This window comes from Lonchura striata, chromosome 1 (assembly GCF_050655825.1).
Source record: "Lonchura striata isolate lonStrDom1 chromosome 1, ASM5065582v1, whole genome shotgun sequence".
NCBI lineage: Eukaryota > Metazoa > Chordata > Aves > Passeriformes > Estrildidae > Lonchura > Lonchura striata.
In genome coordinates this window covers 33,589,786-33,616,499 of record NC_140703.1, presented here as the reverse complement: position 1 = coordinate 33,616,499, position 26,714 = coordinate 33,589,786, and the positions used below count along the sequence as shown (strand labels likewise).

General features: G+C 47.3%; 1 protein-coding gene across 14 annotated transcripts; it reads right to left on the bottom strand.

Moving 5' to 3' along the window:
• Positions 1-4,477: 4,477 nt before the first annotated feature.
• Positions 4,478-22,915, bottom strand: TSKU (tsukushi, small leucine rich proteoglycan). Of its 14 annotated transcripts, none has more exons than XM_021533919.4 (4): positions 22,777-22,915; positions 20,199-20,285; positions 18,268-18,391; positions 4,478-7,904 (listed from the first exon to the last, which is right to left on the bottom strand). In XM_021533919.4, the coding sequence occupies exons 3-4, from the start codon at positions 18,288-18,290 to the stop codon at positions 6,839-6,841; spliced, it is 1,089 nt and encodes a 362-aa protein (XP_021389594.1). In that variant the 5' UTR covers positions 18,291-18,391; positions 20,199-20,285; positions 22,777-22,915; the 3' UTR covers positions 4,478-6,838. The 14 variants fall into 14 exon arrangements, 12 of the variants coding, with proteins under 12 accessions (XP_021389594.1, XP_021389591.1, XP_021389596.1 ...); XM_021533916.3 differs by lacking the exon at positions 22,777-22,915 and adding an exon at positions 21,993-22,700; XM_021533921.4 differs by lacking the exon at positions 22,777-22,915 and adding an exon at positions 20,837-21,970.
• Between the last annotated feature and the right edge of the window lie 3,799 nt (positions 22,916-26,714).

Below are 26,714 nucleotides of genomic sequence, written 5' to 3'. Positions count from 1 at the left end.
TGGTTTAGCTCATTGAGCTGCCTGAAAACAGGTGATCTTGGATCTGTTTTTGAAAGTCTGCATAAATTCCAGTTTTCATGTAATGTAGAAGAAGGTCAGGACAACTTCTCTCTGCTGCTCTATAGTCACAGGGTAACTTAAATCACCCATTCAAATACATCTCATAAAAACTAAAAACTGTCATTTGTGTATCCAAGCCCATCCAGAAAGTCCATCATAGTAGAGGGGCTTGAACCTAGTTTCTGGGTGAGCAACCCATAACTGTGGGAACTCAAAATGTCTCTCAGACATTTTTAGAGGTTCCAGGCCTTGGTCAGAAGCATTTTAGACCCTGGCAGACAGCTGAAAAACAGCTGTGATTTTGAGTTTGAGCCATGGAATGAATTACCAACTTTGGAGGTGGAACAAGCAGTCACAAAAGGTTAGATAGTATAGTAAAAGTAATTACAAAGTAGAGGGGAATTTTTTTTAGTATTGTACAGGGGGGTTTTAACACTTGTAAGGGGGGTTTTTACTTTGTACATGGGGGTCAGAAGTTCTAAGATGGAGGAAAGTGGGCTGATCCTGTTCTTCCTTCTTCTTTTTCCTTGCCTCCATGTTCTTGGTGATGTTGGCACTCACAGATTGGTTTAGAGTAGAAAAGCACTTTGTAATATAGGTAGTAGGTATTAGGGGAAAACTATAAACGTAATACGTAATATATCATATAAAAGATAGCAGCAGCCCTGGGAGGGGGGAGAGAAGAAGAGGACAGCAGACAGAGAGGGTGTCAGGGTGTGTGTTCCTCTGCCCAGGCCGCTGACCAAGCAGCCGCAGCCCGAGAAGACAATCTGTTAGATAACTCACAATAAACTGCCTTGAGACCGAACAACAAGAGCCTGCAGAGTTTTTCTTTGGAAGCACGGGTTGGAGGAGAAATTTCACCACCATATGAGACCCCAGAGCAAGGCTGGGGTTCTCACACATAACCCTTTCTAGGTTCTCCATTGTCTGAAACCCCCCCCCCATATAATGTCAGGAGAGTGATGTCACATACTTCTGCCAGTCCCTTGTCTTCCTCTTGACCATTTCTTTGTGTTTAATCACCTCTAAATTTAAGAGGCATCTTGATTGCCCCAAAATGCATCATTACATGCCACTTAGCAGCACCATGCTACCAACATCCTGGCTGGTAAAAACCCACCAACTCTGATGTGCCATGTTCCCATCAAAAGAGACTCTGGGAGGAAGAAGCCATGTGTTTCCTTTAACCTGCAACAAAGCAAAGCAGTTCAAAGAGCTGGAAAAGGAGGTTAACAATCTCTTTGAAATGTAGGTTCCAATTCCCAGCACGGCCCCAGTCAATTATCAGCAAGTGCTGTGACACTTCTACTGCTAAGGAGGAAGAGGAGGGAGGGGAGCATGTGGCACAGAGGTCCTGACAGGCAGCAGGGGGGTTAAAGGACATCACCGGGGTGGTGGGAAAGTTACCAGGATTTGTTTCAGGCTGATTAACGCTTCTGTGGTGCACCCAGAGTAGAGGCCAGACCAGTGGGATGGGTGGAGCTGGGCAGGTGGCAGCACACTCCCCTGCCCAAAGCCCTCTGCGTCTGGCAGGGCTTTTTCGAGGGATGCACAGCGCCTGGCACCGCGCTCTGCTGCTTTCTCCAGGGTGCTCCTCTGTGGCAGCATGAACCACTTTTATTTTAATCCCATTAATGAACGGCAGTGAGTGCAGGGATGGGGATGGGGCAGGAGGGGGGTGGGTTTGTCTTGGTGGTGAGGATGGGTGCACACAGGCATACAAATGCTGAGAGACAAAGACTGTGATTAAGGGCTGGTACTCCAACTCCCTGCTTATTACAGGAAAGGATTTATCTGATGGCCTATTTTCAGCTCCAATTTTCCACCTTTTAATCAGGTTCCCAGGTCTCCTTGTCCACTCAAAAAGGAAAGGAAATCTGAGCGTGATGAAGCACGAGTAATACTTTATAAACATGCATGGGTCAGAGGGTTTCACTGCCCGAAACTTCCCTAGGAGGCAGATCCCAGGACAGGCAGAAGGATTATATCCAGCCATGCAGCATTTTTTTCTGGCATGGCAAGAGTGCATCTGTGCTTTCCTGCCTGACCAAGCCAGGGTTTTGTGAAACAAATGTGCTGGAAGTAAAAACCTTCTGCAAAATGGAAAATGTACAGAGGAGCAGCTATTTTTAAAAGGGACAGCACCTACTTCTGTTATGAAGTCAGCCACATAATCAGTCAGCAAGGGACTTCTGTGGGCTGACAGCTGACTGCCAGGAGAAATGGTTCCAGTAGACTGATGAGAAGAAAATGAGAGTGAGAGGTGCATATTCTCTAATAAAGAAAAGAATGTCTGTCCTGTGCTGCCCTGGGCACAAGGCAGATGGGGGAAGTGACCCTCACTGTCTTTTCCCACGTGCTGGAAAGGAGGTATGAGATGCTGCTAACTCTTCAGCAGTCAGAACAGCACAAGCAAATGCAAGCTCACCCACTACTTCTTCCTCCCTTACCCAGCCTAGCCTTATTGCCCAGCCTCTGCTGAGGTTTTCCTGCTTCTAAAAATGTTGAGCCTGTAATTAAAACGCCCATCTTGCTTGCCAGGGCAAACATCTCTGGCTGCAGAGCTGAGCTGGTTGTGGAGACAGCCAAAGCTTGCAGCTAACCAACCTGGCTGGCCTGTCCTGGCATGGATGGCTTTCCTGGCATGGATGAATTTTCTGGCATGGATGGCTTTCCTGGCATGGATGGATTTTCTGGCATGGGTGACTTTCCTGGTGTAGATGGCTGTTGATGCCTGGTACGAGGTCCATCACACCATGTTATCAAGCTGACAGGCCCTGAATGAGGGCCTCCTCAACTCATCCAAGCCCCAGTGTGCCCTTCCTCCTCTGTGGGGACATCAGTGCTGTTTCAGGTGTTCGTGCCTCACTGGTGCAGAGGGGACACACATGTGTGATGTGGGGGCTCATGTTTCTGGTAGAGGCTTGCCTGTTTCTTCCAATTCAGAGGATTTTGGAAAGGCTATTTAAATAAATAATAATCAAAACAATAATTCATAATCTAAATAATAAATTAAGTTATTAATTAAAGAATGAATAAAAAGCAGTTGAAAAGATGGTAAGGCAAGGGGGCAAAGGAGTACTGAGAGGGACAAGATCTAACACAGTGCTGGAGCATCATATATGTGGGGCATTCACAAGGATGTGGGAGAATACAGCTTCAGACCCTTGTGTCCCAGGATATTGTCCTTCCCTAGGAGAGGAAGACACTCTTCACCTCTTTGACTGAGCCACGCCCCTGAGCAGAACTGATTCCACCCCAAAGAGGTGTGGTGGTGTAGCCTCATGGCCATAACCTTGTGATGGATACCAGAGGAACAGGCATCTCTAAGAGTTGGTGGTGGTGGCTTTTCCCCTGCAGTCCATAATAGTTCTATGAGCAAGATTTGGCTTTCCCTGGTGATCTCACACCACAGACTATCATCTGGCTACTTTATATGCCATCTGGGAGGATGGGGCATTTTGGGGAAACAGGTAAAAAAACCAACAGCCTCTTCCAGGCAGCCTGCAAGTCTGCCTGCCTGGGTGGAAGATGCAGTTGTTCCTTCAGGCCTGGGAGGAACAGGAACATTACAAAACTTCCTATAGGCAGTTTCCTTGGTGAGTCTCTTATTGCACCACTTTTATACACAGCACCAATAAGCCTTAATATTAAATTTGCAATTTAAGAGCAGGAAGACCGCTCTGGAGAGGTTTCTGTTTATTCTTTAGGTGCAATGGCTCTGCATGGTCTTAGTCCCCTGTGCAGCAGCCCCACCTCTGCAGAGGAAGGTGCTGAGACTGGATTACATGTGTCTCACTGCCAGAAGCTCTGTGGTCTGGCAGTGTTCAGCTTTCTGTGCTGTGGCATCATTTCTGCACCCCTTTACTCCCTTCCACCCCCACAGAATCACAGAAACTTCAGGGATGGAAAAGACCTCTAACATCATCATGTTCAACCCCTAACCCAGCACTGCCAAGTCCACCCTTAAACCGTCTCCATAAGCACCACATCTGCATGTTCTTGAAAACTTCCATGGTCTTGTGGTGTCTCCCCACATCACCCCACCTGCTGCAAATCCAGCCTTTCAACACTAGCAGACCATGACCCAGATTGGTCAAATCCACAAAGAAATCTCCACCTGCTCCACAAGCTTTGGAGCAGGTCCTGGAGCAGGGAATTTGCACCACATGCTCTCTGCTGCTTCATGCCATGTGTTCCTAATTTCCTTCAAGTCAACCACAGAAGCTCTCAAGTCTTTCCATCACTGAAGAGCATAGTAAGCCAAGCACTGTGGGACAAATCCTGCCTCCAGTTTGCAGATGCAGCACCCATGGGGGCAGTGGGGATCAGCAGAGGAGAGAAGCTGTGTTGCACTTCAGACCCAGTGACAGCTGCCACCCACTCAGCATTAAAGCAATAAATCTGGGGGATCTGGGTTTATTCTCCTCCAAATCACTTTATTATATTGTGAGTAATCACAAAGCCTTACAATGCTGCAGAGGTTTTTTAAAAAAACAGACTAACACAGCAATAGTATTTGCCAGCTTTTGCTAAGACTAGTTTAGCTAGCAGCTAGCATGAGATTACACAAGGAAATCTTGCAGTCTTCAATTGGATTGTCACATTAGGTTTTAAATTTACCACAGTGTTACAAAGACAGTAACTTTGACAGTAGGTGATAACCGTAATGTTTCATCTATGTACAGGCTTAAAAAAGTAAACAGTATTTTTAAAATGTATTTTTCTTTAAAAAAAATACATTTTCTGCCAGCAGAAAATGATTCTCTTAAAAAGGCAAAATCCAGTAAAACCCCCACATCTTTCCTCACAAACTGCCCCTGTCCTGCACTGCAATTAGTTTCTGTTCCCCCCCAGATCTCTGCCCATAGGCAGCCCCATTGCCTTTTTAAGAAAATAAACCTTTCCTGTGATTGTGAAAGCTGGTCAAACATTGCAAAGGCGTGGTAGAGGAAAAAATCCCCAAAACTGAAGGAAGGGGTGAAAATCCCACCCTGAGCTACCCAAACAAATTATTGAAATTGAGACAGATAGAAATGTGGGAGTATTTCAGTACCAAATTTCAGTATCCAAAGTTGGTTGTTGACTCTGACTTTTATGGAGTCAGAGGGTTTGGGTAACAGGGTTTCCACCTTCCAAGAATTTTGAGGGTATGAGAACAAAACCTGAGCTTCTTCCAACACTCCCAAGGACAGTTGTGAGATGAGTTTATATCTGTACCACCTTTACACAGATCTCCCTAAATCAAACATTGAAAGTGACCCTGATGCAGGGCTGGATTTAGAGACCAAACTGCAGATCAGCTTGAGCATGACCCCCATCCACAACATCACATGCCCCTGGAGAGAGCATGCCAGATGTGGACCAGACTTCAGCAGTCACTTCCACTGCTCCTAATTAGCAAATTGAAGGCTTCACACTTGGCACTGAGTCATGTTATACTGCCTTCTCCCACTTCCTCCTAGACTGGAGAAAAAGAGGGTCCAGAAGGGTTCCCCTTTGCCAGCATTTCAGCAATGGGGGGAGAAAAAAAATCAGTAAAACTTTGAGGACTAGGCTTTTTATCAGATTTCAGTTTATCAGATTCACTTGGCAACCAAGGAGCTGTGTGAGAGAAAGAAAAGCCGAAACTCTGGGAAAAAACCCAAAGATCTTTTCTCTGATAAGCTAAGTGCTCCAGGACCACTAGCATCAGTGTTAATTCTTCCCCAGCACGTTCTCAGAAGTGTTTTGGCACTGCAAGCTGCCTCACATATGCCCAGATGAGCTGCAGATGTTGTGTTCAGATGGGGAATGTCAGCCTGGAAACAACTTACTCTCATATCCTCTAGGACTGCATCTTGGTCATCAAGAAAGAAGCCCTGTCAAAGTTTCCTTCCAAGCTTCCCCAGAAAGGGAGGAGGGATTCTTTTCCATTTTTTTATTTTTCTTTTTTTCTGAGCTAGGCTACATGATCTCTTCCCTTTGCAACCTTCTTCATCAAAGGCTAGTTCCTGGGGGAGATGTGGCTGTTAGCAGACCCCTCTGCTTCCCTTCCTCTGCTGCACATCATCTCTGACCAATGGCTCACTGAGAGTAAAAAGACAGGAGGTTGCCAAAGCTGGACCTAAGTTAATTAGACATGAAAAGGATCAAGGTGGAAAAAGGAGAAATTGGTGGGAAAATGTCTCGACTTACTCAATGTTCATTGCACACCTATGCAAATAACATGTAAAACCCAGCACATTAAGTGCACCCTGTATTCAGGTTTGTCTGGAAATGTTTCTTCAAGACTGAAAGTGCATGACAGAAAACAGGGTGCTGCTAATGAAGGCAACATCCAGAAGGCACATTTTGGGGAGTAATAATTAAAAGAAGGATGATGCATGGGTTTGTGAGCAAGCAGCTACAGAGCTGGTACATTTTGGTGTGTGCTCTGCGGAGGTGTAGCTTTGCTCCTACAAACGCATCTGAGGCATGAAGGGTTTGCTCCAGATGGAGTGTTCTGCCCTGGGACCTGCAGAGAGACTTGCCCCCGCATCATCCAGCATCGCCGCTCCTGAGCCGACGGGATGAGTGAGGACCTCGATGCGCCAGGTGAAATCCGGAGCCTGCAGATAACGCGGACCGAGATTTGAGAGTTTATAAAATCCACAAACAACTATTGGCAAATACAAATATATAAATTATTGACAGTTTTACAAAAGGCACACTGCAAGCCATCTCAGTCCGACACCTGTACAAGTCCCATGGTCCCGCACCCTCCCTGGCCTACCCCTTCTTCTGCCCACTTTCATCACAAAACATAAGGTGCTGCTGCTACAGATCCACGGCTGTCATGGCAACTGAGGACTTCCTTTTTGGTCAGCCCAATTTGTCGGTGGTACTGTCCTTCTTTGATGGTCTTAAGACACTGTATGTCCTTCCCCAAGGTGATGCTTTTGATGGAAGGCAGGCATTTCAGCAAAGTCTTTGGCAAGGATGATATGCCTGTGCCAGAGAGGTTGAGCTCTTGTAGGGAGTTCAGACCAAAGATAACTTCAGCAGACAGTGACTTCAAATTGGGATTGTTGGATAAATCCAGAACCTGCAGGGCTTGAAGTTCCTTGAAGCTATGCGGAGATAACTCTCTAAAGCCATGCAGACCACTGAGGGATAGATGAATCAAGTCTTTCAGCCTCGTGAAGTCTCCTTTCTCAACCTTAACCAGAGGGTTTCCATCAAGATTTAAATATCGGAGAGGAATGCCTTGAAGGTTTGGTACAAATGTTAACCTGTTTCCAGAAAGATTTAAATTCTGGATGTTGGGAATGCTCCTTTCATGGTGCCTTGTAATTGTGCTGAGCATATTATTGGATAGATCCACATTCAGGGATTTGCCTTGACCTTTTGAAGCAAAAATGTCAATAGCTATATCCAAAAGTTTGTTATTGCTCAAATCTATGTCACTTAGGGGAGAACTGGAGAAACAGTCCTCCGGAAGGACTTCCAGAGAGTTATGACTCAGATCCAAGGACTCCAGGTACCGAAGCCTGGAAAACGTTGTGGAAGAAATCTTGGCAATTTTATTGTAGCTCAGGTCGAGACTCACCAGGGTGGTGTATCCAGGGCCAGTAAGCATCGATTCATTTATTGTTTCCAGTCTGTTTGATGATAGATCCAAGTAGGAGGTGTCCAGAGGGATTGGGACAGGAACAATGTGTGAGCCTATTCCACTGCAGTCCACCTTGGTCAAGCTAAAGCTGTCAAAGAGACCAAAGGTTTCCACTTCACAGTGGCAGCCAGGGAAGCAGGTTTTTGTAGTACCAAAGCAAGGAAGGAGAAGCAGCAAATTGAACCAGGCCAGGAAATGCATTGTTCTCCTGGAAAACAAGACAATAGAAAAGCAGATTTAATTGCTGTAGAAATTACTTCATGAAGGATGTGTAACTCTTTGATTTATGCAGTCTTGTTCTTTCTCTTTACAAGGGAGAGATTAAGCATACCCTTAAATAGCATGGATATCCCAAAGACTTTTTCTCTCATGTTATGAACCCCAGTGGGAACTTAATGGAGAAAAAAAATTGGGTCAGCAGTCTTTACACACATAACCAAATTGAGGCAAAATTGGAAATGAGCTCTAAGAACAGTAGGCTGCCTTAAAGCATGATCTATTAAACATATAAACTTTTGACTGGACCATGGAAGAAAAGGACAGCTCCTTACTGCCCAAATGGATATCACATCTCCCTTCCTTGGACTTGAGATGTAAAGTTTAGAAGTTTGGATTTGTATCAGGTGGCTAAAACCAACACTCCTTGGCCTGGTGGAAGCTCCTACCAGAGCAGAGGAACCAAGGCTTGTTCAGTTTAACTCAGCCTTTGCTGTGGTGGGCCCAGCCCTCTGCACCGTGGAGAGAGACAATTTGCTTAATATACAGTCTTTGGGGAGCCTCTGGTAATTGCATTAAGTATTCTCTCAAATTAACAGTGCCAGTAAGCAAGGGGTTCTCTCCACTACTTTGGTTTTGATCTGTCTTCCTCCAAGACATTTCTGTCTCTCCATCATCTCATACAAGAGAAGCAGAGAGCTAATCTGCACGCTCCAGCTTTGCTGAACCTCTTCAGATGGCATCCTAACAACTCACCCACACAACAGTGGGCAACAATAGCTGCATGGTTTCAAGAGACAGACAAAACAATCCTTAGATCTGCATCTCTGGAGAGGCTACATAGGAGCATGTCAGCATCTTGCAGGTCAGCAAAGGCAGCAAGGACTGTCCTCACTGGTTCCTATTGCAGTCCTGGGTGATGACTCCCCATGCCTTACAAACAAGGTCTCCAGAAGGCTGGAAACAAAAAATCTCACCAAGCCAGACAAGCAGATCCATCAGCACTGGTCCTTGGATATGCTGCTAGCCATAAACAGACCTCATGTGCCAACTGCTCATTTAACAAGCAAAAAGTAAAATAAATCCCTTTAAATGAAAGTTCCCATCCCCACTTCAGCCTCCTTGGTCTCTTACCTTTCCCACCGTTTAAAAGCACTTCATTAACTTCCTCGAAGTATCATGTTTCCCACACACCCTTTGATCTGGCTGAGATTCCTTCCTCACAGCCCTTGCACCTTCCCAAGACCATTTCCTCGAAATTCACACTTCATCTCCCCTCACCCACCCCTTGGATTCAGTTTCTCTCCCTTTTCAGCATGATGTTCTTGGCCCTGCTTTCATTCCCAGGAGACTGACTGAGGACTACTTGCCAATGTGCAAAAAAAGTGCAAAGGGGAAAAAGTGTTGCAAAAATACTGTCCTGATCACTGATGTTAAGTTTTATGGCAGTGTCTCCCAGACCTCCTGCCAACAGAAAGCAGAGATTGGAACTCTGGCCAAGTTGCCTGCAACTAAACCATTGCTAAAGGCCCCTTCGGGGTCCATTATTATACAGATACAACAGAAAATTAATAAGATGAGCCCTAGCATCAGCCCATCTCAACTGTTTCTTGAGAAAACACTTACGTGTGCAGAAGGGACATAGTGGGTAGGGCTCTTCTCTGCAGACACTTTTCCAGATATCCCTTTCCTAATGACATCAAGGCTGATCCCCATTGGTTCTGTGCAGACAGACATAGCTTGCTGCCTTCTGCAGCCCCTCCTAAAATAAATACTACTATTTTTATTTTATCATGAAGCTGCATTTGGATTGCACTGAAATGTTTTATTACCAGGGGAAGTTAGAGCAGTGGGGAGTTCTTGTAAACTAAAACTGCAAAACCTCAAATGTTAAATATCTCACATACAGGGAAGTATCTACATTGGTATCAGCCCAGTCTACTGGTATTTCTTCTCCCAAATTCTACCCAGCTGCTATTCCTGCTTGATGTCTCTATATGGACAGGACCTCCCAACTTCTCCTTCAGAAGTGCATCTCGTTTCCTCATAGAATTGTTTTAGCTGTGGTGGGAGCTGAATCATACACCAGGAAGTCCAAAGACATACCACTGTTAAATTTTACTTTCTGAGCACTGCTAAAGCCTTCATTGGCTCCTTATGGAACATCTGAACAAAAGTAAGAGGACAAAATCCAAAACCCTAATTTAACTGGGAACAGACTTTTAATAGGGCCTGTAGTGGTAGGATAAGGGGTGATGGTTTTAAATTAAAAGAGGGGATGATTCAGACTAGATCTAAGGAAGTCTTCTTCTATGATAAAGGTGATAAAACACTGGCACAGGTTGCCCAGAGAAGTGGCAGATGCCCCATCCCTGGAAATATTTAAGTCCTGGCTGCATGGGGCTCTAAACAATCTGGACTAGTTGAAAATGTTCCTGATTATTGTGGGGAGTTGGACTGGGTGGCCTTTAAAGGGTCTACTCCAATCCAAGCTATTCTGTGATTCTATGAATTGAGAGAAGATTGCAAAGTGATGCTGGGCTTTGATATGCACCTGCTCAAACCCTTTTGACATGGGAATTCCCATCCTGATCGGCCTCAAAAATTATTGCCAGAAGTGGGCAGATACAGTGACTCTCGCTGCAACATCTATCACTTCAGCCAGCAGCACAGACAGATCATGACACAGCTGAAATGCAGTACACAAAGCTCAGCTGAAGTCTTTGCACAGCATCTATTGCCTCTTCCCTCCTTGCAGCACTGCCACGAATTCTCCTTCACTGGCTCTGCAATTGCTTTGCAGATGGAATACAATCCATTAGTACCAGTTGGAAACTCCCTTATGGAGCAGAATAGACCATCATAGGCAAACATGCTACTTGGTTAATAGCTCTGACAAAAGATAGGAGAAATAAAGTTACTGGTCATCTTCCAGTCCAAGAAAGAGACTCCTGCATTGCCAGATCATTGGCAAAGAGCTTAGTCAGGTACAGGCATGTTTTATTATTGTGTGCAATAATCAGTGGTTCTCTTTGAAATGGGGAAAGAAACACACCGCAGGCATTTACAGTTTTGTGTGCAGTGTGTGTTTGAAACTGCACCAAAATGCCTTTGGATTGCTGCCCACGAGCTGCTTTGTTGACAAAGGCAGGAAGCCAAGGTATCCCCTTGTAAAAGGAAGAGGAGTTAAACTCCTGCAGCACTGGGGACTTTCACCTAGGTATGAAATACCATGGACAAGAAACCACTGGCACCATTACCTAGGACAGTGAGGGGAAAGTCACTGGGAGAAAGCAGGCCACCCTAGGGCTGGTTTAGCCATGTCCTCTTCATTTCTATGGCTATTGAGGTATGGAGAGATCCCAGTGATACATTTTGGCTGTCTGGAAGCTCTATGGGTAATTTTATATCTGCTGATTCCAACAGGAGCTCCTGGGGGTGCAATATCTTCCCCCACGCTTCAGGTGCCTGTAGTGACTGCAGGGCTCTGGTCTTTATATCTTGCTCATCCTTTCTGCAGGTCAAATATTCTGAGACAATCCTAAGGAGAGCCTGTGGTGGTTAATGGAACCAGTGTTGGACCAAGCTTCTAGCAGCATGCCAGCCATCCCCTCAGATCCCACATCTCTCTGTTAGCCTGCAGATGCCCTTATGCCTTCTCCCTGCTATGCTCATCCATTGCAATGCTGTGTGGCAGGACTCAAACAGAAAACTCACACTGAAATTTCCCAGCCAAAAAGCCCCCAACATTAAAAGCAGATTGCAGAGGGAGGCCAGGCCTCAGATGATGGTTGGGGAGTGAGGTGAGGAGAGGAAAGCTTTGTTACTATGTTGTTGTAAATTCATGCTTCTCACTGCATTTGATTTTTTCCTTCTCCTCTCCCTCAAAGACTTTTCTCATTAGGGAGATCAGCTGACACATCCCTCCCTGGATGAAAGCCCATTGCCTGGGGACTGGTCCCCCTCTTTGGGAATGTGGATATTAAGAGGATGCTACCTAGGCTACCTCCAGTTGCCCTGGCAACCACCAAGCTGGAATTCCCTGTAGCAAAAAATCAATGACTAATTAAAGAAATAATACTAGGGGAGGTGTTTTAGAGTTTGCTGTTTGATGGAGTCAGGAAACAGCTGCCTCATTCTTCATTCTTAATTCCCTCAGCCTCCCTCAACATGCTTCTGAACAAAGCATCATCTGAAATGGTGCTGGGGTTGGGGCTAAAGGCCCAAATTCACCCAATGAAGCTTGAGGTACATGCGTAAGAAGTGCAAAAAAAACCCCAAAACACCAGTTGTCTCTATAGTAGAGTGTAGAGAATGAAATTGCTCCAAAAGGGGATGAAAGCAACCTCAGCCCATACACATCTCTGGAGATGTCCCTCTCTCCCTTGTCCATGACAGAGTAGGATGCCCACTCTCCCTGGTTACTGCTTCCCACCTCATTCTTGGCTGCATCTTCCAAACCCTAGTCCCTCCCAATAACTAGGTGCACTTGGATAAACCAGTTTGGCTCACTGATCCAACAGAAGCCCCTCTGATCTTTCTCTTTCCCCTTTGCTGGGTCAGTTTTCCAACAATTCTGGTGACCATCCATAGAGTTACCAGCTCTCACACAGGAGTGGGGAAAACAGAATCTGTTTTTTCCACAGCAACCCACAACTAGACCAAATCAGATATGACATGCATGGTGGCTAGATCCTGGTGATTTTTACATTTCTTGGCAATATTAATTCTGGATTAGCAGCAAAGAGAGAAAATTTCAGAGAAAAAGGCAAAAAGGAGGAGCTGAAGTCCACCCGTCCCAAACAGAGTTGTTGTTCTAGCTAAGGACAGAAGAGTTGTATTAGCAACAATATTTCAGAAGGAAGATTTTGGGATTGTTTTCTATTGTATCAGCCAAGTAAAGGAATAAACAAAATCTTAACAGCAAAGCTCAACAGGCCCACTTGGCTACCAGCACTAATTGGGGTCAGGGGAACGGGAATGTTATTGGAAAGTGAAATAAGTGTATAGGTTATGATAGAGGCCATAAATCCTCCAGACTGAAAAAAAAAAAAGTTGGCACTGGTTCTTTGTCTTTTTAAATATCTTGGAGGCTAAGTGGCAGCTGGGACAGCAGCTTTAGAGCACCAGAATGCTCCAGAGTTGCTTCTCAACAACAAAATTGCATAAGAGACCTTTCCCCCCCCCCGCTCCACCCATTAATTATTCGGTAAAATTAGAATAATTACCAACTAAAGTGCAGCACTAGCAGCAGCTACACTTTTCCAGTGTGGACTGAGCCCAAATGACGCCACAGATGCAGTCGTGGTCGGGTCTCCAGATCCCATATGCCAATTTGAGCAGGCAGAAAAACCAGCTCAAACCAGCCTACAGCCAGAGACCATGAAACCCCTGCTGCAGACACACACCCCTCCCATAATAAAGAGACTGCTGCTGACAAGGTCACTCTTTTTTTGTTGTTGGTTTTTTCGTGTGAATCTATTGAAAGTAAAGGTCATTCAGGCTTTTGCTTTGCCTGCTTCAGACCAGCTCTTCTTACAGAAAGCTTCCCCTCATAAATACTGCAAAGAGCTCTTGATAAATATTATGAAACCTCACCAAAAAATGTTGGTGTAAATGGGAACAGTGTTTTCTGACCCGCTTGTTGCATTTGTTGTTTGCTGGTTTGGGAGACACTTTGTAAACAGCCCTGGTTTTATACTCAGTGTTTGAGACTTCTGGGGTTTAGGGAGAGGAGAGCTAATGGGAATCCAAGAAGTATCAGGTTTTTATGTTTGATCCTGCGTTTGTTAGATGGATCTGAGAGAGTTCAGTGGAGTTACTCTTGGTATAACTCTCTCAGCAGGATGAGAATCAGTCCCTTGGCTCTTCCAAATTGCACTTGATTTCATGGAGGCCTCCATCAGGAGACATTGTGCAAGTCACTTTTACAGGACAAATTATCACGCTTCACACTGATGGTTTTATCTGTGGGACTTGCAAAGCTGCTTAGAACAGTAGAGCCATCCCCAGTTTTCCAACAGGATATAAACACAAGGATTTGCAACCCTATTTCCCTCACTGGTGCATGCAAGTGTTAGGATGAGGGGAAGCTCAGCCACTGGTGATTTTAGCCCTTATGGTTTAATGTAAAGAGATACCAAGGGCTTGAGATGGAGTAAAAAGGCATCCTGCAGGTGCCTGACTGCTTTTTGCTCCATGTTCCTGCTCCCTGGGAAAAATGAGAATGAAATGCAAGGAATGCAAAAAGAAAAAAAGAAAAGATTTCGCTAAGAATTCCTTTGTGCTTTAATTATTTTGCCTGGCAAGATCATGGAGCAGATCCTCACGGGAACTTTGCTTAGGCACACGGAAAATAAGGAGGTGGTTGGTGACAACCAGCATGAGTTCACTAAGTGCACATCCTGCTGGACAAATTTCACAGCTTTCTATGACACAGTTACAGTCTTGGTAGACGAGGGAAGAGCGACTGACATTATCTACCTGGACTTGCACAAAGCATTTGACACTAATCTATTCCACATCTTAATCTCTGTGGATAAAACGTGGATTTGATGGTTGGATGACTCAGTGGATAAGGAAGTGGCTGGACAGTCACACTCAAAGATTTAAAATCAACAGCTTGATGTTCAAGTGGAAACCAGTGAGGAGTAGAGAAACTGCATAAACAGAGACAAGATGCTGCTTCCTGATCTGAATAAGAATCCCACTGCCCTGCATCAAGTCTGTGTTTGCAAGACTTGAATCTCACCAAACCCCATGGAATAAAGGTTGTGGACAGCCAGAAGGGGCAAAGAACAAAAAAACCATATACCATTTCACATTTTTCTGTCTTGGTTATTTCCATTTGCTTTTCTCCTCTCTGGACAGAAATTGCTGAGCCAAAACTGCAATGACTTTCCAATATCCAAACATGTTCTCCATCCTTTAGGGAGATGCTTGTAGATGTTACAGGGGATGGGATAGATAAGATTAGCAAAGGCAAAGCTAAATTAAGCATCAAAAACATCAAAAGCATTTCACAGCGCCAAAGGCAAAGCCAAGCAGCCTCTCCAAGCCACCACAAGGGCTGCAGAGAAGATGTGAGGGGTTGGCCTAGAGGGAACCCAGCACCTCCAAACCCTACAGCTCAACACTATGGATCTGTGTTCAAATATAGAATCATTTAGGTTGGGAAAGACCTTGAATATCATTGAATCCAGCTGTTAACCCAGCACTGCCAAACCCACCACTAAACCATGTGCTCAAGCGCCACATCTGCACATCTTTTAAATACCTCCAGGGATGGTGACTCAAACACTTCCCTGGGCAGCCTGTTCCAATACTTGACAACCCTTTTGGTGAAGAAATTTTCCCTAATTTGCAATATAAACATCCCCTACTGCAACTTGAAGCTGTTTCCTCTTATCCTATTGCTTGTTACTTGGGAAAAGATGCTGAAATGCTTGCTTGGCTGAAAGTCTCTGCCCTATTTTTTTTTTTTAATGTACAAAGAAAATCCTTTATTTAATAAAGAAATGGAAAGACCTATTAAAACAAACTTTGTTACAACTGTTAATGTCACAATTCCCACCTGCTTTGCAAGAGGCCAGAGATAATTTATCATCCTAGTGCTTAAACAGCTAGTAGTTTATTCCTCTTGTGCAATCTTCCCCCTCAGGTATCCTCATTCCCCCTGGAGGAGGAAATCAAGGTGCAGGGTGGTGTATTTTGGGATCTGACAAAGGGAAAACGTGTGCAGGCAGATCTGCCAGCCCATACAGTAACTTCCAGCTCATTTACATCCATGGCTGAAATACAGTTTCTGCCACACTAAAGGCTTTGTTCCTTGAAAAGATGCATTTTGTAAAGGAAGATCAGCCCAGCTCCAGGGAATTTTTACTCAAGTGGGAAAATGTTGGTGCCACATCCAGCACAGGAAAATTAGGAATTAAATCACCATGGCATCAGGATTTGCACAAAATTCCCACTTCTCTGCTCAGCCCAGAAAGCTGTCAGCTTAATAGCAGTTTATTTCCAGGTGGAGGAATTAGTCTCCTGTGGCTTTTGAAAGCAATTTTGATCTCCAGCCTCAAGTCAAGCTGTGCTTGTGCCCAGAGGGGGCATTCCCAAAAGGAAATTGTTTGCCAGGCCTCCTGAGTGGCTGGGGGCAGGGGAAGGCAGGTGCTGGAGTGGTGCAGCACCAGGAGGGATTCACAGGGTTTTATGGGAGCAGAGAGGATGTGAGCATCCCAGCCCCACCATTGCCTCCTGGCTATTCCAGCTGCAGAACCGCTCAAACTGGGAGCTTTGGCAGCCACAACTGGTTCCCAGCAGCCCAGGATGAATGGAATCAGTCAAATAGGTGCCAGTGAGGGATGGAAGAGTGCAGAACTTTCTCCTGCTCACTTCCAGCGTGACAACTCTGAATTCTTTTACCTCCTAACAACTCCTATTTTTTGTCCTCCCTGCTCTGCTTGTTAGCTGTGAGCATTTCCAAGAGCAGGAAGCCTCACTATCCTGGCACTCACTGAGTATAAGAGAGACTTCATCTCTGCCAGGAACACAAATATTTTCTTAACCATCTCAAACTCAGCCTGAATAGAATTTTTATCATAGTGACATGTCCCAGAATGGGAGGTCTCCGTAATTTTGGCACAAACTCGGGAACAGACCAGCCCTTCAACATGGTGCTTCATAGCCAAAGGAGAGGTTTACGCAAAGTTTTATGCCAGTCCAAATGCATTTTGCTGTAGAATGACCTGGTGAAGCTACCTCCAGTGCCCAAGAACCCACTGTGAGGCATGAAGGGAGTCTGTGAGTACCCAGGCTTTACCCAAATCACAGCAGTCCCCTTGAGAGGATTAAACCCTCCTCCTTTCTTACCTAGTCAATTATTGAAAGCAAAAATGATTCCAGCAAGCTTCTTCTGGAGCCTCAGCCCTTGGCGACGCACACCTGACAGCCAACCCCAGACAGCTCCTGCACTGGCTCCTGCTATGATGATAGTTTTTTGCTGCACTCCAGCTCCCAGAGACATGATATAATTCCAGAGGAATGCACTCCAGGATGAACACCATATGCCAGCAAGGAACCTTAAGAGGTGCAGCACGGGGAGAGGAAACCTCCTACCCACACGGGATACTTGTTGGCTTTAGCTGTTAGAAGAGCTGGTCAGCCATGCCACTGTGCCCAGCTGGGAAATGGCACGTGCCATGCACATCCCTGGGATGGCAGGTACCATGTTCTGTGCCAGGGAATGCAGATTGCAAGGGCCCACCAGCAGCTCTCTGGTCAGTGAGGGAAAGGCATGATGCCTATGGATGCACCCCACACCCCTGATCTGGATTGTTTCCGATCACCCCAGAGGGCTGGCCTGAGCTGCAGGGAGACCATGCTGCACAGGTAGATGTGGATGGGTTCCCCCAGAGAAGATGAGCTAGGCAGGGGGAAGGAAACAAGAGAGAGGAGGGAGGACAAGGTGATACATCCCAGGGTGATGCCTCTGCTCTTCCTGGTGAGACACATCCCACCAAGAACAAACAACTCATCACAGCCTCATCATCCTGTATCTCTAATGGCTTTCCAGCTCTTTCTCGTTGAATCATGGAATCATTAAGGTTGGAAAAGACCTCTAAGAGCATTGAATCCTTTACAACAGAGGTGGCTGCAGATCAGGTTTAAGTACTGCCTCCAACAGCATGCCTTTGTCATGGTGCAGCCAGCACTGGAAAAATTTATGAGAAAGCAGAGGGAAAAGAAATTCAACCTGGCTGGGCAACACTTTTAGCCCTGAGAGAAGGATTTTAAGTGAACCCCATGCAGCTTTAGCTCCTTGAAAGGCAGAAGCTGCCAATCTCCCTTCTCCTAACAACTCTGAGGGGCTGCTGACTTCAGTGAGGAAGGTTAAAACGAGGAGACTGGGAGTTAATCTGGGTGGCACTGCTCCAGCTGGCCTGGGATTTTGTGGGCTTTTTATTTATTTTTGTGGTTGGATTTTTTTCCACGCACAATAATCTCTGGTCCCCTTTGCTGTCTGTGGCTCTCAGCATGCAGCTGCAGACCCTCCACTGAGGAGATAATAAACACAATCCTGGCCATTATTGTTGCAAACAGCACAGCTGGAGACTCCCATCTCATTCCCCTCATGGCTTTTCTTTGCCCCCCCCCCCACCAATAATTCTTGTATCATGATGCTGCAAGCAATGAATGCCAGTGAAACTGCTTGGTGGAGCATCAGCTGGGGCACCAGGAGCTGCCTTCACCCCAGTGAAGCATGTGAGACATTTACTGGACCCAGTGGGTTTCCTACAGGGTTTGGGAAGGGGAGATTTGGGGAGGAGAAGGGCTGTAGGTAGAGCTGATAAAGGGTTTACCAGTAGTGTGTCATCCCCACCATGATTCCCACTGCAGATGATGCTTCATTGCTCCCATGGTGTGCAGTATCTCCTCTGCTCTTTTCCTCCCCTCCTTGGCCCGGGATTCTCCAGTCCCTCTTGGCTGGTGGAGGGTTTTGGAGAAAGATCATCTGAAGTGGGTTGGGAGAGCCATTTCCCCAGCAGGACCAATTTCTCACCACTAATGCTATGCTGAGTCCCCATTTAAGTGCCTCAGTTTCCCTCCTGACACTTTATGGATGACTAGTACTAGGTCTGAGAGGTGTTCACTCACCCCCATCCCCAGGTTTAATTCCCACCAGTTTAACTGGGAAGGGAGCACAAAGCCTGTGGATCTCACTCCACACAGAAGTCCCCAGCCAATACTGCCACTGCTCTAACTGGTTTAGCCAAATGTTACCACAGTCCCTGTGCTCCATGTCGAGCTCCTGCCTTCCTGGATACTCTAGGGACAGCAGCCCTGCTTTGCCCTCTACAAAATGGGCAGCCAGGCTAGGGGAGAGGGAAGGGGATGGATGAAACTGGCAGTTACCCTATGATCCTACAATTCTTTGAATTGGAGATTGCTTACAAGAGGTTGCAATGCTTTGATCCTGGACAGATAAAAACAGAACTTTTGCGGTAGGATTAAATTGCTTTGGATAAAAGATCTCCCCCATCCTGCTCTGTGAAGTTTGGCCTCACCATGCCAACTACTACAGACATATCATTCTCAAGGACGGGAGGAAAACAGGCACTTTTGGGGTCAGGGACATGTCCTGCCCCACTTGGAGACAGGAGTCACAAGCCCCATGCACATGTGTCACCTCAGACACGATGGTGTTGAGGAATCACAACTGGTTTGACCCATCAATCACAACAGGAGTTTGAGTCTCAATTTTTCCTGAGGAGGATTATCTTATTCAAAGTAAACAAAAAAATCCCTGAAAATACAGCCCCCATCCCTGAAAGTGTTCAAGGCCAGGTTGGATGGGGCTTTGAATAAGCTGGTATAGCAGAAAGTGTCCCTGCCCACAGCCAGGGCATTGAAACTGGATGATCTTTAAGGTCCAATCCAAACCATTACGTGATTTGTCTCCCCACCCCTGGGTTTGAGCTGCTAGCAAGAATCAGGGGAAAGGAGAGGAATCACCATCACAGAGACAAAGACTGCAAAAATAATGAGGAAGGGAGAAAGGGGAAGGAAAAGAAACCCTGCAGACACCAGCGCTCAGACATTACCCACAGCACATGGCCCTCTGTCTACTATGGTGAAGATAAAGTGCTTTTTTCCAGTTTGCCACTGCTCTGACAGGAGATTTCCAGCCTGGTTAATTCAACTCAGGAATGTCCCATGCTAAGGCAGCCAGGATGGTTTAATCTCTTGCAGTGTCTGCAAGCAGATGGGAAGGCTGGGGCGATTCCCAGTGCACAAATTTCCTTTCCCCTGCTGCACACCACCAATACAATAGAAACTCCCAGGAAATTAAATCCCTCCCCCCCCAAAAAAAAAAAAAAGAATCAATAAAAATTAAAATATCAAGATTTCCTTGCAATGAATGGCTGAGCCGTTCATACATTTGCCTCAATAGGTCCAGGTGCCAAGTTTTAAGACAAGAAACAGCTTGCTCAAGCCAACCTTTATCTCTTCCCAGCCCTCAACATCTCCGTGTTTGGAAGTTTCTTTTGATAGCCTGCCAAGGCAGCCAGTGCTGCAGCTACCGTGCAGAGCCTGGGGGTGCCAGGGGTCAGGAGGGCTGCTGGACAAGGATGCCTTGTCTCATCCCACCCTCCAGAGTCTGCTTCTCCCCACCAACCAGCTAACAAAAGAGAAGAAGGAGGAGGAGGAAGGAGGAGAGACTGAAAGAGGATAAAAAAAAGCAGTTAGGGATGGAGGGAAAACTCTAAACCTCTGGAAGACGGTGGCTCACCTTGTATTCCCAGCTTGGGCTTGCACAGGGGTGACACTCACTGCTGCTCACTGGGTGGCTGCCTCAGGGAGCACAAGATGCTTTTCCCTATATAAAAATAAAATTAAAAAAAAAATCCACAAAACCCCCTAAAAACTTCGGCATGTTTTTTTCCCTTTTCTCCCAATTTCCTCTCATCCATTCAATGCTGTTTTTTTCCTTACACTTAGTTGTAAGAATAGGGGTGCAGGCGACCCTCATCCCAACCCCGCAGCCTTTCCTGCCAGTCCAGCCTGTCACCAGAAATTAATGACCCCTGGGATGTTTGTCACGTCCTCGCTCCCTCCAGGCATTTTGTCATTGCTCCCCATTGCCTCTGACAGCAGCTGCTCAAATTCATTCACAAATCAGCAACGTCTGCCCTGCTCCAGGATGCCGCAAGGGAAAATCCGTCTGAGCGCCGCCACCAGCCTCCCGCCTCACCCCGCGCTCCCACCGCCCCTGGAGCAGGGAAGGGGCAGCTCCTCACAGCGTTCCCTACACTCCTGGGCCATTTATAACCCGCACCGAGCAGGCACCTCCCCGGGCCAGGGGCCGGGACTGCCTCCCGTGGGTCACGGTGGGACGGGAGCCAGGCCCCGCGCCAGGGCCACACTGACCCGCTTCGCCTGTGAGCGCCTGGCTGCCGACAGCGAGCCCCCAGCCAAGTTCAGCTGAAAATCCTCCCAGGGACGTGCCAGCTTCCTCCGCTCCCGTCAGCATCCAACACATCCAGCGCGCTTCTTATTGCCGGAGAGAAGGGCGAGATGCTCCAACCCTGCCTTTCCCCGGCGCCTTTCTCCCGGTGTTCGCCCTGCTCCTCTCGGCTGCAATAGCCCGGTGCTGCCAGCCGAGCTCCGGAGCGGCAATCAATGCGATATTTCAGCGCAACGCCAGCGATCGGCACCGGCTGCTCTCCGCACAGCAATGGCACAGTGTCCAGCCAGACAAGTTTCCCACTGTAACTTCAGTGAATGCTGTTATTCAGGCAGCTGATTTATCATGGCAGGCACACGGGGAAAGCTTTCCATTCGGGAGACCAGGGGCTGCTCGTCCCACTGCCGCGACGAGCACCGTGAGCTCAGCAGGGTTCGCTGTGCTTTCCTTACAGCCCTGCTCCAATGTCTTCGCTGCCACGGAATTGAATTCCTGAACCGTGCTGCCGAGCGTCGCTTAACGGAGGCGATGCCACTTCCCCGCGACAAAAGCCACCGGCTCCATCCCCAGCGCTCTCCTCCCAGGCTTCCCAAACCCCAAGCAAGAGGAGTGAAGTTGACAGACCCTTTTGTTTCCAGAGAGCTTGGCACGTGTTGTGGTTTACTGAGCTAATAAATCTGCCGTGGGCTGCGCCTTTTAATGACTGCAGCATTAATAACAAGTTTCCTGGGAGCTGCCTAAAAGTTTACAGGGTGTGTGCACTATCAGGGGAACCCCGTGCTTTCTGACCTCCTGCTTCAGAAGTCACACCCAGCAGCTTCTTTCATTCTTTCTTCTTCTTCTTCTTCTTTTTTTTTTCCTTTACTTTTTTTTTTTTTTTTTTTTTTCAATGAGAGAATGAATAAATCTTGCTCAGCTTCCTCTCTCCCCTTCCCACACACACCTTCCCCGTCTGCTTAATTTACTCACAGATGGGAAATTCCCAGTCAGGAATGCCTTTGCCATGCCTTTATCAATGCAACCCGGGGGGAAAGGACCCCCCTCCCCCTCTGCACCTTCCAGCTTCTACACCCCATCCAGCCGACCCCTCTAAGCTTTCCTTCTCCTTTCTCTCCTTACCTTGAGTAAGCTTCCAAACCCTGCGAGCCTCCCAGCACCAGAAACCCACTAAAAAGCTTCTCTTCGCTCCCGAGAGTTGAGGGGAGGGCCCGCAGAGGAGGAGGAGGAGGAGGAGGAGGGAGAGGAGGGGAGACAGGGAGCCCTGTGTGAAATCAAAGCCCCGAAGCCGGGCACGGGAGGCGGTGCGGAGCCTCCAGCTGCTGCTCGGATTACCCTGCAGCCGTGGCGATCCCGAGACCTCTAGAAACCACCATTCCACTGGGGGAAGGCGAAGGGAAGGGATTCCAGCTGGAGACGTTTCATCCCGGGAGGGGAGCCGGGCTGGGGGCTCGTACGCACCCACCGCATCTCAAAGTTCCCCCTCTGGAAAAACCAGAGGTGGGGGGAAAAAAGTAGTTTACTTCCAGCCGAGACCTCTGTCCTTCCCCCTACCCCGGCTGCGAAGAAAAACTCATCACACCGAAACAACCCCCTCGCGAAGAAAAACTCGTCACACCGAAAAAAGTTTCCGCACTCTGAGGCTGGGGAGGGCTCCGCAGCAGGGACCCCCGGGTTTGGCCCTGCACATCCCCGGGCAGGCAGCAGGGAGGGCTCAGCCCATCGCGGTCCAGCTTCCCCCCTTCCCAAAAATGAGCCCCACGGTTCAGCACACCCGGGGAAGTGTGGAGGGGGGTGCAGAGAGGTATGCAGGGGCCAGGGAGGGGATGGAGGGCGCAAGGAAGGGGTGGAGGTCAGGGAGGGGATGCGGGGTCAGGAAGGGATGGGAGCAGAGGGGGGGACTCACGGGGCCGGGGTCGGTTCCCAGTGCCGGGCCGGTTCCCACGGAGGGAAGCGCTGCGCCGCTTCCCACGGCGGGAGCCGGCAGCAGCAGGGCTTGGGGCCGGCTGTCCCCTTCTGCTCTCCTCTTCTCCCTCCTCCTTCTCGTCCGAGGCGTGCAGCTGGCCGGGCAAGCTGGCTGCCCCCTTCCCCGCAGGAGGAGGGAGGAGGGAGCTCAACAGATGGCTGCACACAAGGGAACATCTGGGAGGAGGAGGAGGAGGAGAAGGAGGAGGAGGAAGGAGGCAGGAGGCAGGACTTGCGCTAGACTGTGCCACTCCTGAGCTGGCAGACCCCCCTTAACAGGGGAAGAGGGAAGGGGTGGTCGAGCTGGCTTTGCACACGCACAGAGTCCCCCTTCCTGCTGCCTTGCATCCCCCCTGGATAAAATTCTTTGTCGTTCCTTTGCTTTCTTGGGGATCACACCGGAGTTGCCCTTTCAGCACAACCGCATTTCCAGCTCTGACCTCTGCAGGGCTGTATTTGCAGACGTGAGTTCTATTCCTGAACACTGCCTTCATTTAGTTTTCCAGGCCTTCAGCGCCAAGGTCAGCTCTGGCACCCCAGGGTGCAGGTAGGACAAGGCAGCACCAACGTTTGAGCAATGCCAACAGGCAGGAGACTGGGGCTTACAAATTGTATGGTGCAACCTTTGAAATAAATAGAGGGAAAAAACCCCGCAAAAAAACCCAAAAGAAACCCTCAAAACAAAAAACAAATTCACAAAACCCCTAAAAACCCCTCAAAAAACCAAACAGTCAGATATTAATCCACAGTGTGGGGTACAGAGAGTCTGAATCCCATCACTGGAGGATAGGCAGTGCCTGGGGCTGTGAATGAGCAGCCCTGCATCAGAATTTCTTGGTTATTAGATGTAGCAGCCCAGTGGTGGCTTTAGTCATGATGGTGGTACTGGAAAGAGAATCAGAAGTCACAGATTCACAGAATATTCTGAACTGGAACTCACAAGGATCACCAAGTCCAGCTCTAAGGTGAATTGCTCATACAGGGATTGAACCCACAACCTTTGCATTTTTGGCACCAGGCTCAAACTGACTGAGCTTATCTCAGGGTGTCAAGTGCCTCATGTCATTGTGCCATGGCACTGCAAAAGGCAAAAGGGACTGCAAGGCTCCATGGGTCACAGAGGACATATCCTGTGGCTTGCTGCAGCTTCTCATATTCAGCATCTTGCACCCTTTTTGTAAGACTGGCCTGCGCCAGGTCTTAAGATGTGTAGTTGCTTGTTTTGTAGCAAGTTTAAGTTAAGAAAGTACAATCAGGCATCCTGTTGTTTGCTTTTAGTAGCACCAAAATACCCCACTTGCCCCATATTGATGATCAGGGTTTGCTCAGACCACAACCTTCAAGAAGGCCTGAGGTGCTGAGATTTGTATTTAGCATCTTTGTGATGAAAAAGTCCTGAAAAGGGTTTGGTTTGTTTTTGTTCTGGGCAGCTGCTTTCTCTAAGAACATCACTGCATGAAGATTTGCTGGGTGACCTCCCTGCCCAGCAAGCGCAGCTCTGGTCAGAGGCAGGAGGCAGGAGGTATGGGGGCATCAGGAAGATGCCACAGTTGTTCCTCTCCACCCTCTGCATTTCCGAGTGTGGCTTATCCAGGATATGTGCTCACTCTGCCCCTGTCTCGGGAGCTGCTTTTCGGGAATCACCATCAGACTTGGAGAGCTCTGCCAAGGAGCAGCCCCAGGGAGCCAGAGGGAGGAAATGTGTGCTCAGGACTCAGCTGAGCCAAATGCTTTTTGGGGAAAACCATGGGAAAATCCCCTAGACTGGGTTGTGATTTTCCATGTAAATGTCTCAGTGATATCTCCAGACATGAACAGTCTCTTGTAAGGATCCATTCAGCAGGGTCTTTACACTGTTCAGTTTTTATAGCTCTGAGTAGGGGAAGTTGTTGAGTTGGAAACTTTTGTTTAATTTTCCATTTTGTTCATTTTTTTCCATGCTTTATTTTAGACCTTTGCCATGTCAAAGTTCTCCTCAGTAAAACAAAATGTCAGTTCAAAGGTGAAGAAATTAGGAATTAAATCCTTTGGCTGAGATCCAGCTAATACATAATATCTATATATTATATATACAGGCCCAGTTTGATGTAGTTGACCAAAGTCATGACAAGGGCTGGCAGTTCTGGGTGATCTGGGGATAGGGATTAGACCTGATGTGATGCTAACACAGAATTAGTTAAGCATCCTTCTGATTCTTAGCTACTTCAAACAAGAACTGTACCAGTGTGTCACCACCCTCACAACAATTTCTTCCTAAATTCTTATCTAAACCTCCCCCCTGTCAGACAGCTGGAAGCCATTTCCCCTTGTTCTCTGACTACAAGTCCTTGTCAAAAGTCCCTTTCCAACTCTCTTGTGGCCCTTTTAGAGCACTGGAAGATGCCTCAAGAGCTCCTTGGACTCTTCTCTTCTCCAAGTACAGCAAGCCCAGCTCCACCAACCTGTCTCCACAGCAGAGGTGCTTCAGCCCTCTGAGCAACTTTGTGACCCTCCAGCAGTCCAAAGAGTTAACTATCAAGATAACAGCATTTTTAGAGTATGTTTAGTCTTAAGGTCATGTTTCCACTATCACTATTTCTATTTCTTTGCCACATGAGAGTTTATTTTTGTAAAAATAAAATAGGGTTTCCACAGAAATGTGTAGTCCAATGGAATGAACATTCCCACACAAAACCAGCCATTCTGTGTTTGGACAAATATCCCCATCTGTCTCAAACAGTTCGCTGCCTGGGGCACCAGGGGAGGGTGAAAGATGGAAATGGAATTCCAGTTTTGTCTCTCCAAACAGCCCTCCTGTACTGCTGGTGCAGAGACCCTGGCAGCTCTGGGAACCATAGGACATCTTCTCCCAGTTAGGCTCTTCCAGGACCATGCTGAGCTTTCCTCAGATCTTCTCTTGACAGAAGACTCCAGCTCAGTTCTGTGTTTCTCAATGTCTGATAACATCATGGCTGGTTGGACTTGTTAAAATCCAGAGAATTTTTATGCTAGAGGAGAGATGTCTGAGTCACTCTGGCTTTCTCCTGAATGAATCCTAATAGACCTGTCAGGGAAAAGAAGTTAAAGTGAGAATGAGGATGACATAAACTGGATTAGTAAGAAGAGCTAGAGCTGGAGTTTTGCCTCATGATCTCTGAGCCCCTCCCTGACATCTCATTTCCCTTCCTGTAATTATGCAATTCCAGGAAAGGTTTTTCATGCACCAAACTGTTGGGAAAAGCCACAAAGCCAGATCAGTGGCTGGCAATCCCCTACTCTGATCTTTTCCCCCACACGAGAGTACTCCTGCAAAGGAGGAAGCCTTCCCTGGCTGCTGCACAAGGGATTGCTCGTGAACTCTCTCCTTTGTGGTGGAGATGGAAGAGATGGCGTAGGATGCTGTCCAAGCTCAATTGCCATTGATGTGATTGCTCAGAAGGAAGAACCTACAGCAGCAGCCAGCAGGGTTACTTGTGAAAGAGTTCAGTTATTGCAAGGGGTTTAAATAAAACACTGTTGACAACAGCAGCAAACAACATCAGTTCCCAGTGGGAAAAGATGATATAGGGAGGTCTACCTGTCTGCTCTGGGAATGTTTCCCTTCCTTGTGGGAGTCCTGTTCTAACTCAGAATTAGAAGCAAAGATTTTTTTAAACTCCTGTAACAACTAAGAATTAAACAAACAACTACTTGCAGCTGTGTTTTTTTCATTCAGGGAAGTATGGAAGTCTTGGATACACTTTGCACTTTAGTTGTACAGCCTTGCTCAGAATGACAGGTTTTTCTGTAGGTCCATCCTCCCCCTTTGTCATTGGACCATGTCCTGTGGATGTGAGCTCCTCATCAGTAATTAACTGCAATCAGCTTGCTTGGTCTGTATAGACCAATGGACTGGCATGG

Bases quoted from the DNA above. Each gene is read 5' to 3' on its own strand.
- TSKU (XM_021533919.4), bottom strand. From the start codon at position 18,290: ATGGTGGGGATGACACACTACTG. The intron at 7,905-18,267 runs GTAAACCCTTTA...CTTGTTTTCCAG, and splicing joins GTGGGGATGACACACTACTG to GAGAACAATGCATTTCCTGG.